The sequence below is a fragment of the Gigantopelta aegis genome, chromosome 1 (assembly GCF_016097555.1).
Source record: "Gigantopelta aegis isolate Gae_Host chromosome 1, Gae_host_genome, whole genome shotgun sequence".
Taxonomy (NCBI): Eukaryota; Metazoa; Mollusca; class Gastropoda; order Neomphalida; family Peltospiridae; genus Gigantopelta; species Gigantopelta aegis.
In genome coordinates this window covers 39,566,889-39,582,707 of record NC_054699.1, presented here as the reverse complement: position 1 = coordinate 39,582,707, position 15,819 = coordinate 39,566,889, and the positions used below count along the sequence as shown (strand labels likewise).

The following is a 15,819-nucleotide window of genomic DNA, read 5'->3' as shown; positions in this document are numbered from 1 at the left end:
CCTTCGCATGTTCAAATGTCCTTCGGCCGTGTCGTATCGTAGTGTAGATGATCGCACAGTGTAAAAGACCCTTCTTTTCGTATGGTGGGTGACAAAATCGTTGTGATTCGTGTCGTATCGTAGTGTGGCTGATCGCACGGTGTGAAAGACCATTAAACAAATCGCATAGAGTTTGAAGGAAATCGTACTGTATACGGCAATTTTCTCTGCGATAAGATTACCCGAAATTTTCCAAGATATGCAGCAAATACGCACCACCTGCTGGACAGCACATACCACGGCCTTTAACATACCATTAGTAGACTTCTGGTTAGGACGGGGTAACCCAATGGAATGTGTTTTTTATATCTCGATCTAAGTTACTCAGGCGAACACTTTAGCAATTAGACTAGACCCCGCCACCACAAATGTCATCAGTTTTTAGAATAAATGACGCGAATTCATAATTTTGTATTTTAAAGTCTATACTGAATTCACTTGTCAAACCTCATTTAAATAATAATAATAATAATAAAATAATAATGATAATTATTATTATATCATCATCATCATCATCATCATCTTTATTATTATTATTTTGTGTCGTGCTCGCATCGGTCATACCTACTTGACCCATTCATTTATTTTGAAGACGGATCCTCCACCTCAGTGTGAGCACTGTCCGTGTACTCTGACGGTGCGCCACATTTTCGTGGAGTGTCCTCATCTCAAAGAAGCTCGAAAAGATATATTTGGTCAGAGAAATATGATGGAATCTTTTCGATTCCATCCAGATCTTTTATTACAATTTCTTCGATGTGCTGACTTTTATTCTAAATTTTAATTGTATGTATCTGTGATATTTGTATTTTTGCACAGTTCTTTACACTGTGTTTTATTTAAATTTTGAATTTTTATATTGATGATCATTTAATGTTTTGTTTTTACCATAGGTTGACAACCAGTAGCCGATGTATTTTTCGTGCTGGGGTTCGTTAAACGTCCATTCATTCATTCTTTATTATTATAATTACGTACTACAAAGTCAGTTTATATGTTCAATGAATTATTTATATAACAACAAGAGTGTAGGTCTGTAATAATTAATAAATATCACATATGATACATATGCTCAGAAAATAATACTTTCTCTACTTTAGTTAATTATGGCTCAGGATTCGGATTATATCAGTGACTTGTGTAACCGCGTGCAGTGTGTTTCTATGTGGAATCCACCAGGTGGGACGCTGATAAGAAAGCCACAGAAATAGCTAACGTTGCAACAACAGCCTGCGATACCATTGTACAGCTAAGACATCTACTAACAGAAAACATACAGGTAATACAGGTTTTGCTGTTTTCTTTACAAAAGTGGCAAATTCAGCAATATCAAACTGATTATACTATTTTACTTGAGATCATTACTCGTCAAACCAAATGAGAGGAAGAGAGAGAGAGAGAGAGAGAGAGAGAGAGAGAGAGAGAGAGAGAGAGAGAGAGAGAGAGAGAGAGAGAGAGAGAGAGAGAGAGAGAGAGAGAGAGAGAGAGAGAGAGAGAAGAGAGAGAGAGAGAGACACAGACAGACATACAGAGAGAGAGAGAGAGAGAGAGAGAGAGAGGAGAGAGAGAGAGAGAGAGAGAGAGAGACACAGACAGACAGACAGACAGACATCGAGACATTGAGCTCCAATTCATTACACGACCGGGACCGTCACTTCAGTTTGATAGATCAAAGTTTTCTACAGTTAGAATTTTGACACTATATCTATACACACACAAGCTATGTTTATTGTTACAGATTGGCACTATGAAGGTCCTTGTGTTCCTCGCCTGCCTAACAGTAGCAAGCTGCCTCCCTCTCAGTGAAGTGGTGGACACAGATCTTCTTTACAGGATCACAAAAGGCAAATTAATAGGATTGTTTGACATAACTAACCGCACATTTATTTTCTTACATTATTTTCTAATCCAGATGAATACAATATGTATGTTTAACAAGCTTATTGTTATGTATGAATAAGAACGAAAGGCTAACTAGTGACAACACATTTAATTGTGTGTTTGGTAAAGATTTTCTTCAAATTTAAATAAACTTTTGCATAAAACTACAAATTTGTCTAAAATATAAATATGTCAAAATGACTATAACAATCAAGATTTTTTTACAAATGTGAGTTTTCAGAATTGCATACATGAAAAATTAACTATGTTAATGGAAATTAAAGACATTAACCCGATATTGACTTATGTTATGTTGGCTCATGTTACTTTTAATATATATATATATATATTTAAAAATGTGCTATTAAAATATAAGTTCAGGTTGCCTAGATATATTACCACATTTAAGAGCAGTTCTATATGACATGAAAGGCTTCCAGTATAATTCTCCATCACTGCATTACTCAATATGTACATTAGAAAAATGGTGCCCCCCCCCCCCCCCCCCCAAATAATGTATTGATGGTCTAGTATCAGGTTTCTACAAAGTAACACAAATTACAAAAATAAAATTATGCAATGGTGTTTTATGTGTGACAGATGTATTGAGATAATTTTATTAACAATGAAAATAATTATATCTCTTTTCCAGATATTCCGCATGTTAGTAAGTACAAGTATATTCTTAACCCGTTTCAAATATCGTTAAGAAAGTCGTAGCTCCGTATTGAGAGGAGGTAGCCCACCACCACCCACTCGGTAATCTCTAGACCCACCGAGAAACACGTACGTTGAACTAAAACATCTGATACAGAAGTAAAACACTAATCTATTAAAAACACAAGTTGCGTGGGTTTGTTTTTGTGGGGTTTTTTTTTTTTTTTTTTTTTTTTGGGGGGGGGGGGGGGGGGGGGGTTGTTGCGGGGGGTTTTCTTTTTCGTTTTGTCTTTGTCTTTGTTTTTTCTGTATTAGCACATGGTAGTATAATGTGACAAATATATTGTAACTTTAAAGTTGTAACATCGTATTTTTACGTTTATTACTACAGAGTAATCGATTCAACTGATAATATTTACATAAATAATCCTGAAGTGAATTCACCCACATCCAAGGGTCGTTCTATAAAAACATTATCAATTGGTTAAATATATATATATATATATATATATATATATATATATATATATATATATATATATATATATATATATATATAGATAGATAGATAGATAGATATATACGGAAATTAAACTATTTGATTCTTATTTCATAGATATATAGATATATAGATGAAGGTATAATTTTAAAGGAAACTCTAATTCAAAATATTAACCGGCCTCGGTGGCGTCGTGGTAAGCCATCAGTCTACAGGCTGGTAGGTACTGGTTTCGGATCCCAGTCGAGGCATTGGATTTTTAATCCAGATACCGACTCCAAACCCTGAGTGAGTGCTCCGCAAGGCTCAATGGGTAGGTGTAAACCACTTGCACTGACCAGTGATCCATAACTGGTTCAACAAAGGCCATGGTTTGTGCTATCCTGCCTGTGGGAAGCGCAAATAAAAGATCCCTTGCTGCTAATCGGAAGAGTAGCCCATGTAGTGGCGACAGCGGGTTTCCTCTCAAAATCTGTGTGGTCCTTAACCATATGTCTGACGCCATATAACCATAAATAAAATGTGTTGAGTGCGTCGTTAAATAAAACATTTCTTTCTTTCTTTCTAATTCAAAATAAATAAAATGATCAATTAATTAATTATAACAATAAAGTGGCTAGAAGGCGTCATTGTGCAACTCTTAAGATATTCGTTTAAAATGCCGACATAATTTGAATCTGCCAATGCCAAAATTGAAAATACAGAATTAAAAACTATTGAAACTATGCAAATAACAACTAAAAATGGTTCTCGTCTTTAAAAAAACCATTTCGATTTTATGTAAATAAACAAAACTGTAATAGGGATTCCCAAAACTAAAGTAACCAGTCGTTCACAATTGTCAAGCATTCTATCGTTTTGTTAAAACCTCTGCGCTTCCCCCCCCCCCCCACCCCCTCCCCACCAACACTCATAAATCTGAAGGAAAAAAGCGTAATACATGTACGAGATCAAGGCACAATGATGATTAGAATGGGCATTTGGCAAAATAGTGTATTTATAGAAACATTCGAGTTTGTACGAACGATTATTTGGTGCAGGGTCTACGAGAATATCCTATGATATCCCAGCAAATTCGTGCTGGGGTGTCGTTAAACTTCTATTCTATTCTATTCCAAACAGACATTAAGTATTATAACGGTCATGTATGTCAAGGTCACAATGACACACTAAATTAAAAAAATATATTATCATGGTAGGCTGTTAAACGTAGTTAGTAAATTATGCTTTCTTAGGCATACATATTCGCTGATTGCAGACATGTAAATATTAGAATTAGAAACAAATATATCTCCTTAATAAAAAATGTGACATCATAGGTTATTCCCGTGGACCCATTATTTGCATCAGCATTTTTTACACCTTTCCTAGCGTACAACTTGTACCCCATTGATAATATTGATCATTGTCTGTAGATGCATAACAATAGTTATTTATTGAAATGAATTGATGCATAAATGCAGGGCCGTAGCTAGCGATGGGGTGGGGGTGGGGGGAGGGGGCACTGGGGCAGTTGCCCCCCCCCTTCGAAAAAAAATCCGGAAAGCATTATAGAAACTTAAAGAAAATTATCTTCTTAACTGTTTTTAAAGAGTTTTGGACTATTAACTACTCAGTTGCCCTCCCCCCCCCCCCGAAAAAAAATAATAAAAAAAATAATAAATAAAAAAAAAAAAAAAAAAAAAAAAAAAAAAAATCCTAGCTACGGCTTTGAAATATCATACACATATGATTGCGCTGTATGTGAAAATGTTAACTTGACAAACATAATAATAATTATTATTTTGTTTGTTGCAGCTATTCCACATGTCAGTAAGCACTAGCATTACGTGACTATAGGCTGTGTAATCTTAATAGCATGTAATTCGATATTTACGTAACCAAAACAAACAGTAAAAGGAATTTTTAAAGCCAAGTTAAATGAAGTAAACTAAAATAGGCGCGAAGCCCGTGGCGGGGGGTCGGGGGGGGGGGGGGGGTATGACATTTGTTTTCGCATTTTCACCCCCCCCCCCCCCCCCGCACCTGTGTGTGTGTGTGTGTGTGTGTGTGTGTGTGTGTGTGTGTGTGTGCGAGTGAGTGAATGAGTGAGTGAGTGAAAGTCTCACCAATTATTAACGAACAATAAATCTAATTCTTATTTATTTTTACAGCTATTCCTCATGTCTGTAAGTACACTTGTATTCCGTCATTCATGTCTATGACGTCATTACCTTGTACACGCCTAACATAATGTTGAGGCTTTTTGTTTAATGTTTTCCCGTTAAACTATATTACAAATGATTGTAATGGTTCAAAGCTGTGCAAGAAATAAAATAATACACTCGTGTTCGTTAGACAGATTGGTATTGTTCTTGTTATTAAAGTGTGTGAGAGAGAGAGAGAGAGAGAGAGAGAGAGAGAGAGAGAGAGAGAGAGAGAGAGAGAGAGAGAGAGAGAGAGAGAGAGAGAGAGAGAGAGAGAGAGAGAGAGAGTGTGTGTGTGTGTGTGTGAATCAATCAATCAATCAATGTATAATAGTCTCACCAATTATTAACGAACAATAAATCTAATTCTTATTTATTTTTACAGCTATTCCTCATGTCTGTAAGTACACTTGTATTCCGTCATTCATGTCTATGACGTCATTACCTTGTACACGCCCAACATTATGTTGAGGCTTTTTGTTTAATGTTTTTTCCGTTAAACTATATTACAAATGATTTTTAATGGTTCAAAGCTGGGCAAGAAACAAAATAATACACTTGTGTTCGTTAGATATGATTTATCTTAAAACTCGTGGTTCCAAAAATATCTAACTCGCTTCCGCTCATTAGATATATTTGGCAACTATTCGTTGAAAGATTAATCGTCTCCAATGAAAAGTAAAGTTTGTTTTATTTAACAACGCCACTAGAGCACATTGATTTTTTTATCTTATCATCCGCTATTGGACGTCAAACATATGGTCATTCTGACACTGTTTTTTAGAGGAAACCCGCTGTCGCCACATAGGCTACTCATTTACGACAGGCAGCAAGGGATCTTTTATTTGCGCTTCCCACAGGCAGGATAGCACAAACTTGTTGAACCAGTTATGGATCACTGGTCGGTGCAAGTGGTTTACACCTACCCATTGAACCTTGCGGAGCACTCACTCAGGGTTTGGAGTCGGTATCTGGATTAAAAATCCCATGCCTCGACTGGGATCCGAACCCAGTACCTACCAGCCTGTAGACCGATGGCCTAACCACGACGCCACCGAGGCCGGTCCGTCTCCAATGAGTACTTGCGTATTATTCTCTATATCAAAGAAGGACGCTTTGGGGTTTTTTGCTTCTTTTTAAAAACTTATTTTCGTGCTGCGAACCCAGTACCTACCAGCCTGTAGACCGATGGTTTAACCACTGCGCCACCGAGGCCGGTAATGCTTTGTTTAACCTGTTTTATTCAATGTATACTTTAGCAACCGTGATGTCTTTCAAATGCGTTGTCATTGTTGTGTATTGTGCAATGTTCTATGAGTGAAACTTATACCTCAATAAACTGACTATCTTAAACATGTTTAATACTTGTCTTTTACAGCTATTCCCCATATCAGTAAGTATTATGTTTATGGACAGTGTGTACACTTAGTTGTATGTAATTTGATCTTTTCGTAAACAAAACAAACCATACAATGAATTCCTAAAACCAAACTAAATGAATAAACATTTTAATCTAGTGGTGCATATAACGTAAGGCCATGCCAATTATTGAACAATAACATAGTTGTTGCTTATTTTGTTTCAGTTACTCTTAGTTGTATGTAATTTGATGTTTTCATAAACAAAACAAACCATACGATGCATTCCCAAAACCAAACTAAATGAATAAACATTTTAATCTAGTGGTGCATATAACGTAAGGCCATGCCAATTATTGAACAATAACATAGTTGTTGCTTATTTTGTTTCAGTTACTCTTAGTTGTATGTAATTTGATGTTTTCATAAACAATACAAACCATACAATGCATTCCTAAAACCAAACTAAATGAATAAACATTTTAATCTAGTGGTGCATAATACGTAAAGCCATGCCAGTTATTGAACAATAACATAGTTGTTGCTTATTTTGTTTAGTTACTAAGTTACTTTGTGTTGCTCTGTGTCGGACAGTTATAACTCGACAAATTGACGAAAATTAACGACAATTATTATATCTTTTTGCAGCCATTCCACATGTCAGTAAGTGAAAGTATATTACAGTGAAACCCCTCTAAATCGGACACCCAAGGGCCAAGTAAAATGTCCGGTTTTAAGAGGTATCCGATTTAGAGAGGTTATTTTCTGTATTGGTTTTCAAAAAAGGACCGTGGAAAATGTCCGGTTTTGGAGAAATTCCGGTTTACAGAGGGTCCGCTTTTGAGAGGTTTCACTTGTATTTGTGATATGTTTACCTATATGCTTGTGCAGTAAATATTGATAGGAAAACCTGACATACCCACTACCCACACAACTATTTCTAGACATGTCCTGAAACTACCTAATCATTCAATCGGTAATTTTTAAACATCCTCGTAGAAAAAAAGTTATCTGCATTTTCAGATTCCAAAAAGCCATATGATTCATTCGGTAGATAGCTACTCTGGTGTGAGACCTGAAGGAAACATGCGTAACTGTTTATTTATTCACACAATTTAATTCACTATATCAGAACTTTAAATGTCTATTCATACTAATTGGTATTTCTCCTGCGTGTTTTTTAATTATTATTATTATTTTATTTTTTTTGACTATCTTTTCAAATGTGATGTAATATTTTCACATGCATATATTATCCATGGGTGCTGTTCAATAATGGTGCACAGTAGGCAGTCTCACTTGACTATGTTCTCTTAGTGTCATGTAATGTTTTCACATGTATATATTATACATGGCGCTGTTTAATAATGGTGCACCGTAGGCAGTCTCACTTGACAATGTTCTCTTAGTGTCATGTAATGTTTTCACATGTATATATATTATACATGGTGCTGTTTAATAATGGTGCACAGTAGGCAGTCTCACTCGACTATGTTCTCAAGTGTCATGTAATGTTTTCACATGTATATATTATACATGGTGCTGTTTAATAATGGTCCACAGTAGGCAGTCTCACTTGACTATGTTCTCAAGTGTCATGTAATGTTTTCACATGTATATATTATACATGGTGCTGTTTAATAATGGTGCACAGTAGGCAGTCTCACTTGACTATGTTCTCAAGTGTCATGTAATGTTTTCAGATGCATATATTATACATGGTGCTGTTCAATAATGGTGCACAGTAGGCAGTCTCACTTGACTATGTTCTCAAGTGTCATGTAATGTTTTCACATGTATATATTATACATGGTGCTGTTCAATAATGGTGCACAGTAGGCAGTCTCACTTGACTATGTTCTCAAGTGTCATGTAATGTTTTCACATGTATATATTAATGGTGCTGTTTAATAATGGTGCACAGTAGGCAGTCTCACTTGACTATGTTCTCAAGTGTCATGTAATGTTTTCACATGTATATATTAATGGTGCTGTTTAATAATGATGCACAGTAGGCAGTCTCACTTGACTATGTTCTCAAGTGTCATGTAATCTTTTCACATGTATATATTATACATGGTGCTGTTTAGTAATGGTGCACAGTAGGCAGTGTTACTCGCGAGTGACAGTTACACATCGATATATTGAATAACAATGATAATTATGCATGTATTTATTTGTTGCAGTTATTCCTCATGTCAGTAAATACAATCAGTTTGTTAATGTAGACATGCACACGTTCTAAATGTTAGTAACACACACACACACACACACACACACACACACACACACACACACACACACACATATATATATATATATATATATATATATATATATATATATATCGGTAAGAACATTTTAATCCACATCACCAAACCATTTTGTAATCTGCAGACATACCCGCGGTAATGCAAGTCTTTATCAGCAAAAATAGTTAAAAACAGAAATGCAAACATACCAGGACAAACAACCTTTGTTTAATGGAACCATATGTATAACCTCACTAAAATATTGCTATCAACTAATATTGGACATTGTAGTCTCTGTAAGGGACCACCATTGTAGTCTCTGTAAGAGACCACCATTGTAGTCTCTGTAAGGGACCACCATTGTAGTCTCTGTAAGGGACCACCATTGTAGTCTCTGTAAGAGACCACCATTGTAGTCTCTGTAAGAGACCACCATTGTAGTCTCTATATATATATATATATATATATATATATCGTAAGAGACCACCATTGTAGTCTCTGTAAGAGACCACCATTGTAGTCTCTGTAAGGGACCACCATTGTAGTCTCTGTAAGGGACCACCATTGTAGTCTCTGTAAGGGACCACCATTGTAGTCTCTGTAAGGGACCACCATTGTAGTCTCTGTAAGAGACCACCATTGTAGTCTCTGTAAGGGACCACCATTGTAGTCTCTGTAAGGGACCACCATTGTAGTCTCTGTAAGGGACCACCATTGTAGTCTCGGTAAGAGACCACCATTGTAGTCTCTGTAAGGGACCACCATTGTAGTATCGGTAAGAGACCACCATTGTAGTCTCTGTAAGGGACCACCATTGTAGTATCGGTAAGAGACCACCATTGTAGTCTCTGTAAGGGACCACCATTGTAGTCTCTGTAAGAGACCACCATTGTAGTCTCTGTAAGAGACCACCATTGTAGTCTCTGTAAGAGACCACCATTGTAGTCTCTGTAAGGGACCACCATTGTAGTCTCTGTAAGAGACCACCATTGTAGTCTCTGTAAGAGACCACCATTGTAGTCTCGGTAAGAGACCACCATTGTAGTCTCTGTAAGAGACCACCATTGTAGTCTCGGTAAGAGACCACCATTGTAGTCTCTGTAAGAGACCACCATTGTAGTATCGGTAAGAGACCACCATTGTAGTATCGGTAAGAGACCACCATTGTAGTCTCTGTAAGAGACCACCATTGTAGTATCGGTAAGAGACCACCATTGTAGTATCGGTAAGAGACCACCATTGTAGTCTCTGTAAGGGACCACCATTGTAGTCTCTGTAAGAGACCACCATTGTAGTCTCTGTAAGAGACCACCATTGTAGTCTCTGTAAGAGACCACCATTGTAGTCTCTGTAAGAGACCACCATTGTAGTCTCTGTAAGAGACCACAATTGTAGTATCGGTAAGAGACCACCATTGTAGTCTCTGTAAGAGACCATCAATACCATACTTTATATATTGGTCTTGCCCCATAAGTAGAAGTACCGGCAAAGTAAGATACTTATTTCTATGATTAAATATTATACTTTGATAATATTTGTTTGAAATGATGCTATCTGCTAATATGAATATAACAATTATGATAAGTTTTTAAACTCACTGCATATTTCGAGGGCTGATAGAGGGAGTAGCCCACTGTTTGTTTGTTTGTTGGTGTTGTTGTTTGGGGTGGGTGCAGTGGGGTCGGGGGAGATTGTCACATAAAATATAAATGAACCACAGATATATTTTCAATAAATAACTAAAATATATTTCTTTTCGGATGACTGCATTATTAAAATGTTAAAAGATCTATTTCCTGAAATTCACGACATATATTTAATCTCTTTTATATTCCAGCAATTGGAAAACGAGATATGTGAGTTACTGTTCCAAATTGCACATTGGTCATCAGTGTTTCAAACAAATAGATTCAACATTCCATTTGTACCTCGATTAACATGTTAGCAAAGTACAGTGTTTGTATTTTCTAATATTACCAAGTTAAAGTTGCATTTAAATTTCTGGAAAAAGGTTCTTTTGTTGTTTTTTTTTCCTCGTTGTTTCAAGCTTTCAGATGTTTTATTACTTAAATTTATTTTAAATTTGTAAAATAATTTTAGATACCAGACATACTTTATTTTAATGATTAGTAAAATGTTTATTAATGACAAACATCGGCTATTTTAATGTCTTTGATATTATGATATTAGCTCATCACAAATCGCCACATTTAAAATCGTATAATTATTTTTATTTTAGTGAAATGAGAGGTTTGTTTGATGGCCTTTGGTACAAATGTAAGTATACATGGAGTAGTTTAATGAGAACAACATCTTAAATTTAATCAAGGATAAAGTATAAGTGTAACAAAACAGGTTTATTTAAAGTAATATTTTGTTCATATTAATGCTAATGTTAATTTTGAAAACGAGGAAGAATGTAAATGTGTTCATATTCTTGGTAATATCCTAAAATGCATGTTTGTATTCCAATATCAGAGAATATAGCCGTTAATTATATACAATGTTGTATTAATGGTTGACTAGAACGGGGTTTTTTTTTTTTTTAGTCGAGCCAATACTTCCATGTGAGTTCATTAATATTACACAACGAATTCATTCGTCATTTGACATATCTGGGTGGAGGTTTTTCATATTCTTCTATGCAACTGAATCGGGATATATATTTAGCTGTTTGTTAAACATTTTACTACAAGACATTGCCTTATATGTTGAATAATTGTAGACTGAATAATTAAAGTAGATTTTCCTCATACACATTACATTAATTAGTCAGTTCTACTTTATGTACATGCACTGACACATTCGTCTTTCTTAGTAAGCAGTTGACTACACCACTGAACACGTGGTATAATTAGGAACACCATTTACAGAGGCTAAAAAGCAAGTTACTACTTTCAACTCTTTATAGTTGTCTTAGATCCATAGCAAATAGCATACGCAAGCAGTCCTGGTTTAGTATCATCATGCAATTATAACTAGATATGCGTTTCCAATTTATGTTGTGTAATACACACCAGTGATCAATGTGTTTCTGAATACATTTAAATTCATTGTTTGTAGCATTTACTCTCGCAGACACAGTTCTTGGAAAACGGGACATGTGAGTGTTATAAAAATTCATGTATGCACACATACATTTTCATACATTTTTTCTAGCCCCCGATATTTCCTTTCAGGGCGTTCCTTTAACGTTAACAAGTCTCCACACCTTACAAAACAGTAACCTTAAAGGGACATTCCTAAGTTTGCTGCACTTTTTAAGATGCTATCAACTAACAGACATTTTAACGATTGTAATTACTGCATAAAATATCAGTGGCTGTACATTATACATGTTTCTGGTACTTATAATATTTGTACTAGGTTAAATTTAATCGTATTTCCTAAAATATAGTTTTTTCGTACGTACGAAATTATTTGAAGACAAAATCCAGTTTGGGCTTCTTACAAATATTAACACGACCAGAAACACATCGAATATACAGACACTGATATTCTAAACAAGAAAATATATTTAATATTTAAGTTCATTCGTAGAAATATTTAATTAGTCGGAAATATCTTACAATGCAGCAAACTCAAGAATGCCTCTTTAATCACTTGACAAACATAGAGGGATCTGGTCACTTGGGGCCACCTAGAAATTCCTCGCCTTCAGTTGTAGGTAATCAAGTTCCTCGGTGAACGAGCAGTGTCAATAGCTCACAGATGATGTACACGAACATTGTATGCTGTACGTTAGGATTGATGCAATAACAATAAATTACCAAAGCATATGACGTTTTTCAAAGTCCAATATGGACAGTCGCCCGCTACCGGTGTATGAAGGAATTTACGTTGATTATAATCAATTATAGATTGATACATTTTCCTATCATTATTTTTTACTCAAACCTATTAAAATGTGATCTAAATTTTAATTATATATTACATAATTATATAGTTTTTATTATTTTATATTAAAATCTAGAGTCGATGTTTACCAATTTAAAAAAGGAAAATCAACTTTAATTGTTATTTCAGTGACGCACGATTTGTTGTCAGTAAGTATTAGACACATATTATAATAAAATAACTGTAATATAATATATATATTTTTTTTAATTTACCGAGAAATAAAGATAATATTTACTTTAAAGAACACAAATATTAGACAAATATATTTTCGAATCAACTCTAGGGTGAAAACATTAAGGCATATTACAAAATATTGTTTCACTGTTGTGGCTTAAATTAAAATTTGTTTCCAAAAATCATGGCAGATGGATATGTCAAACAATGTTTAAAAACAAAACTATTGTAATGCCAGTTTTTGACACATGGTACAAAATATATTATGTAAATGGTATACATTATTCATATAAGTGAACAATAATACACGGGTATAACATTAACTTAACATGCGTGTTGTCTAGCTGAAATGAGGTTTAGAATTTATCCTTTGAGTATCTCTGTCGATCTGTTTATGTTTGTCTGTCTTGTCTGCTTGATTGCATACCTGTACATGCGTAGCTAGCAACATACATGTCTAAACACTTGACTATTTATGGCTGTCTACATTTTTATTTGATTAACAAATTAATTAAATATTTAATGAGATACCAGCACACAGAGGTGCAGGTCAAACAATCGTAAGTACATAATAATAATTATAATAATAATAATAATAATAATAATAATAATAAAGAATGTACATGTATAAATATTTGTGAAAAATTCAAGTATCACAAGAAAGTATCTTTAAAAATTCAATATAAAAATTAAAAGCTTTCACAAATGGTTCAAGAAAATCCATCTTACAATTAAAAATTTGATAAATATCTAATCATGTTGTTATTCCACAACTCAGTTTTATCAATAGCTAAAATGAAATTCGATTTTGTTTTCTTCAAATAGCTGTGGTGATCGTGATTTGTGTCTATAGGTTTAACAGGTTTGTGTATGCGTATTCATAGGCTTTTTATAACCTATAATCTAGAAATATAATGTTATATTAGTGATAAAGTAGAAATGCATTAACAATTGCATTTGGAATATGTATTAGATTTATTATTAGAAAATGTAACACACATATGTGATTATATAAATAATACAAATATGTGGTAGTATTAAATATTTATCTTAGCTTCACATGTTCTACAGTATCTAAGCCAATACTCGAGTATTTAGTTATTTACCGACATAATATTATTAAATGTTATTTGCAGTTGCAGGTGACGCATACCGTTCAAGATTTATTCGGAAGACAGAAGATATTGCAATGTTACTGTTATAAAAGAAACAAAATGGACGAATAAAACACATATAATTATTAATCTGTGAATTTCGATGTTTAGTGCAGTGTTATTACTATTACTGTTATTACAATAACGGCGATGAGAGTGACATTATTGTTAACAATATGAAAAAACAGGGTAGTAGTATCAGTAGTAGTAGTAGTCTCTCTCTCTCTCTCTCTCTCTCTCTCTCTCTCTCTCTCTCTCTCTCTCTCTCTCTCTCTCTCTCTCTCTCTCTCTCTCTCTCTCTCATACACACACTGTTTTCTAGCTAGCCTTTTGACAGGGCAGGAACTAAAGTAATTGTAGGGCATTTTTAATGCAAAAGAAATATTTTTGAAGGCAGATGCTGAATATGATAACATTTTATTGATATCCATAAAAAGTATATGTAGGTATAGATATAGAAGCATACATTTCTTTTTATTATTGTTTCTTTTTAATTTACTAACTTGTTTTCTTTTTATGGGGGAGGGGGAAATCAGTTTTTAAAACCAATTTTATTATTCTTAAATTTTAAAATTTTTAAAATTAAAAATACATTCAAGGCAGTGTTTGTTTTTTCTCCCATTGTCCCCTTTCCCTTCTCGTCGTGTGAGAGCCAAAAGGACGTACGTGCATCAAAATTCATTTTTACAAAGCCAAGATAATGAAGGAAACTGTTTTTCTTGATCAGAAGTTAAGATGTCGAATTTGTTTTAATGACAATGAAAGCTGAACATATTTACGATTTTTTTTATATTTGCGGTATGTATAGCATATTAGGTGTTTTAGTTATTTGCTTAAATAGTTATAGTTACAATTATTCATGATTAAATTAAATGCGTCATTTACCACCAACAATATATCCAGTAAATTTAAATATTCAATATGTTCATATACCTACCATTTGCGACACCCAATAGCCGATGTGTATTTTTGTGCTGGGGTATCGTTAAACATTCATTCATTCATTCATTCGTTCATTCATTCATTCATTTAAATATTTATTCTGAAAGAACCATCACTTCTAAAACATTTTTGCAAGCTAGTAAGCAGAAAATATTTAGAAGCAAACATTCAAAAAGGAATACAAGTAGAAGTACGTATTAGTAAAATCACCGCTTAAACAAAATATTACGTGTAAAAAGGTTATTTTACTTTTGTTAATAATAATACGATAAATAAAATCACCAATTGAACAAAATAATAATGTGAAAAAACCCTATTCTGACTAGTGAAATCCTTGTTTTCTTTGACCCACCCCTGATTTTGTGTGACCTTATCTGGCGCAGGGTTTCTGCCAGAGGGTAAACTGGGAACTATTTTTTAAGTTAACTTTTTGACTGCATGGTTTTCTTAATCCTAACCCTAAACTTAACCCATTTTCTTTCTGAAGTTATATCTCTGTTTCTGTCTGATTGCATTCAATTCCATAGAGCCATACCAAAAATATCTCTATCTGTGATTGCATTCAATTCCATAGGCATACCAAAATACTATCTGGTGGAAGCACTGTGGTGGTAGTGTTCCATGTTCGTTGGTTAATTATGGTGCATCAGAATCAGACGACTTGTCCATACAAAACCTCTTTTTCTAGGCAAGTATTCGTTGCTGATGTCATGTTGTGTGCAGTGTTCTTTCCGTGTTATTTGCGCAATGGGGTCCTTTTGCAAATAGTTCCTGGTT

The 15,819-nt window shown here is 34.3% G+C and overlaps 1 protein-coding gene across 1 annotated transcript; it reads left to right on the top strand.

Annotated features, from left to right (window-relative positions):
- The first annotated feature begins 1,246 nt into the window (after positions 1 to 1,246).
- Positions 1,247 to 14,190, top strand: LOC121368064. Its single transcript, XM_041492592.1, has 13 exons — positions 1,247 to 1,318; positions 1,778 to 1,883; positions 2,573 to 2,587; positions 4,874 to 4,888; positions 5,230 to 5,244; positions 6,641 to 6,655; positions 7,269 to 7,283; positions 10,710 to 10,728; positions 11,112 to 11,149; positions 11,422 to 11,439; positions 11,936 to 11,975; positions 12,899 to 12,918; positions 14,083 to 14,190. The coding sequence occupies exons 2-13, from the start codon at positions 1,787 to 1,789 to the stop codon at positions 14,148 to 14,150; spliced, it is 375 nt and encodes a 124-aa protein (XP_041348526.1). The 5' UTR covers positions 1,247 to 1,318; positions 1,778 to 1,786; the 3' UTR covers positions 14,151 to 14,190.
- The last annotated feature ends 1,629 nt before the right edge of the window (positions 14,191 to 15,819 follow it).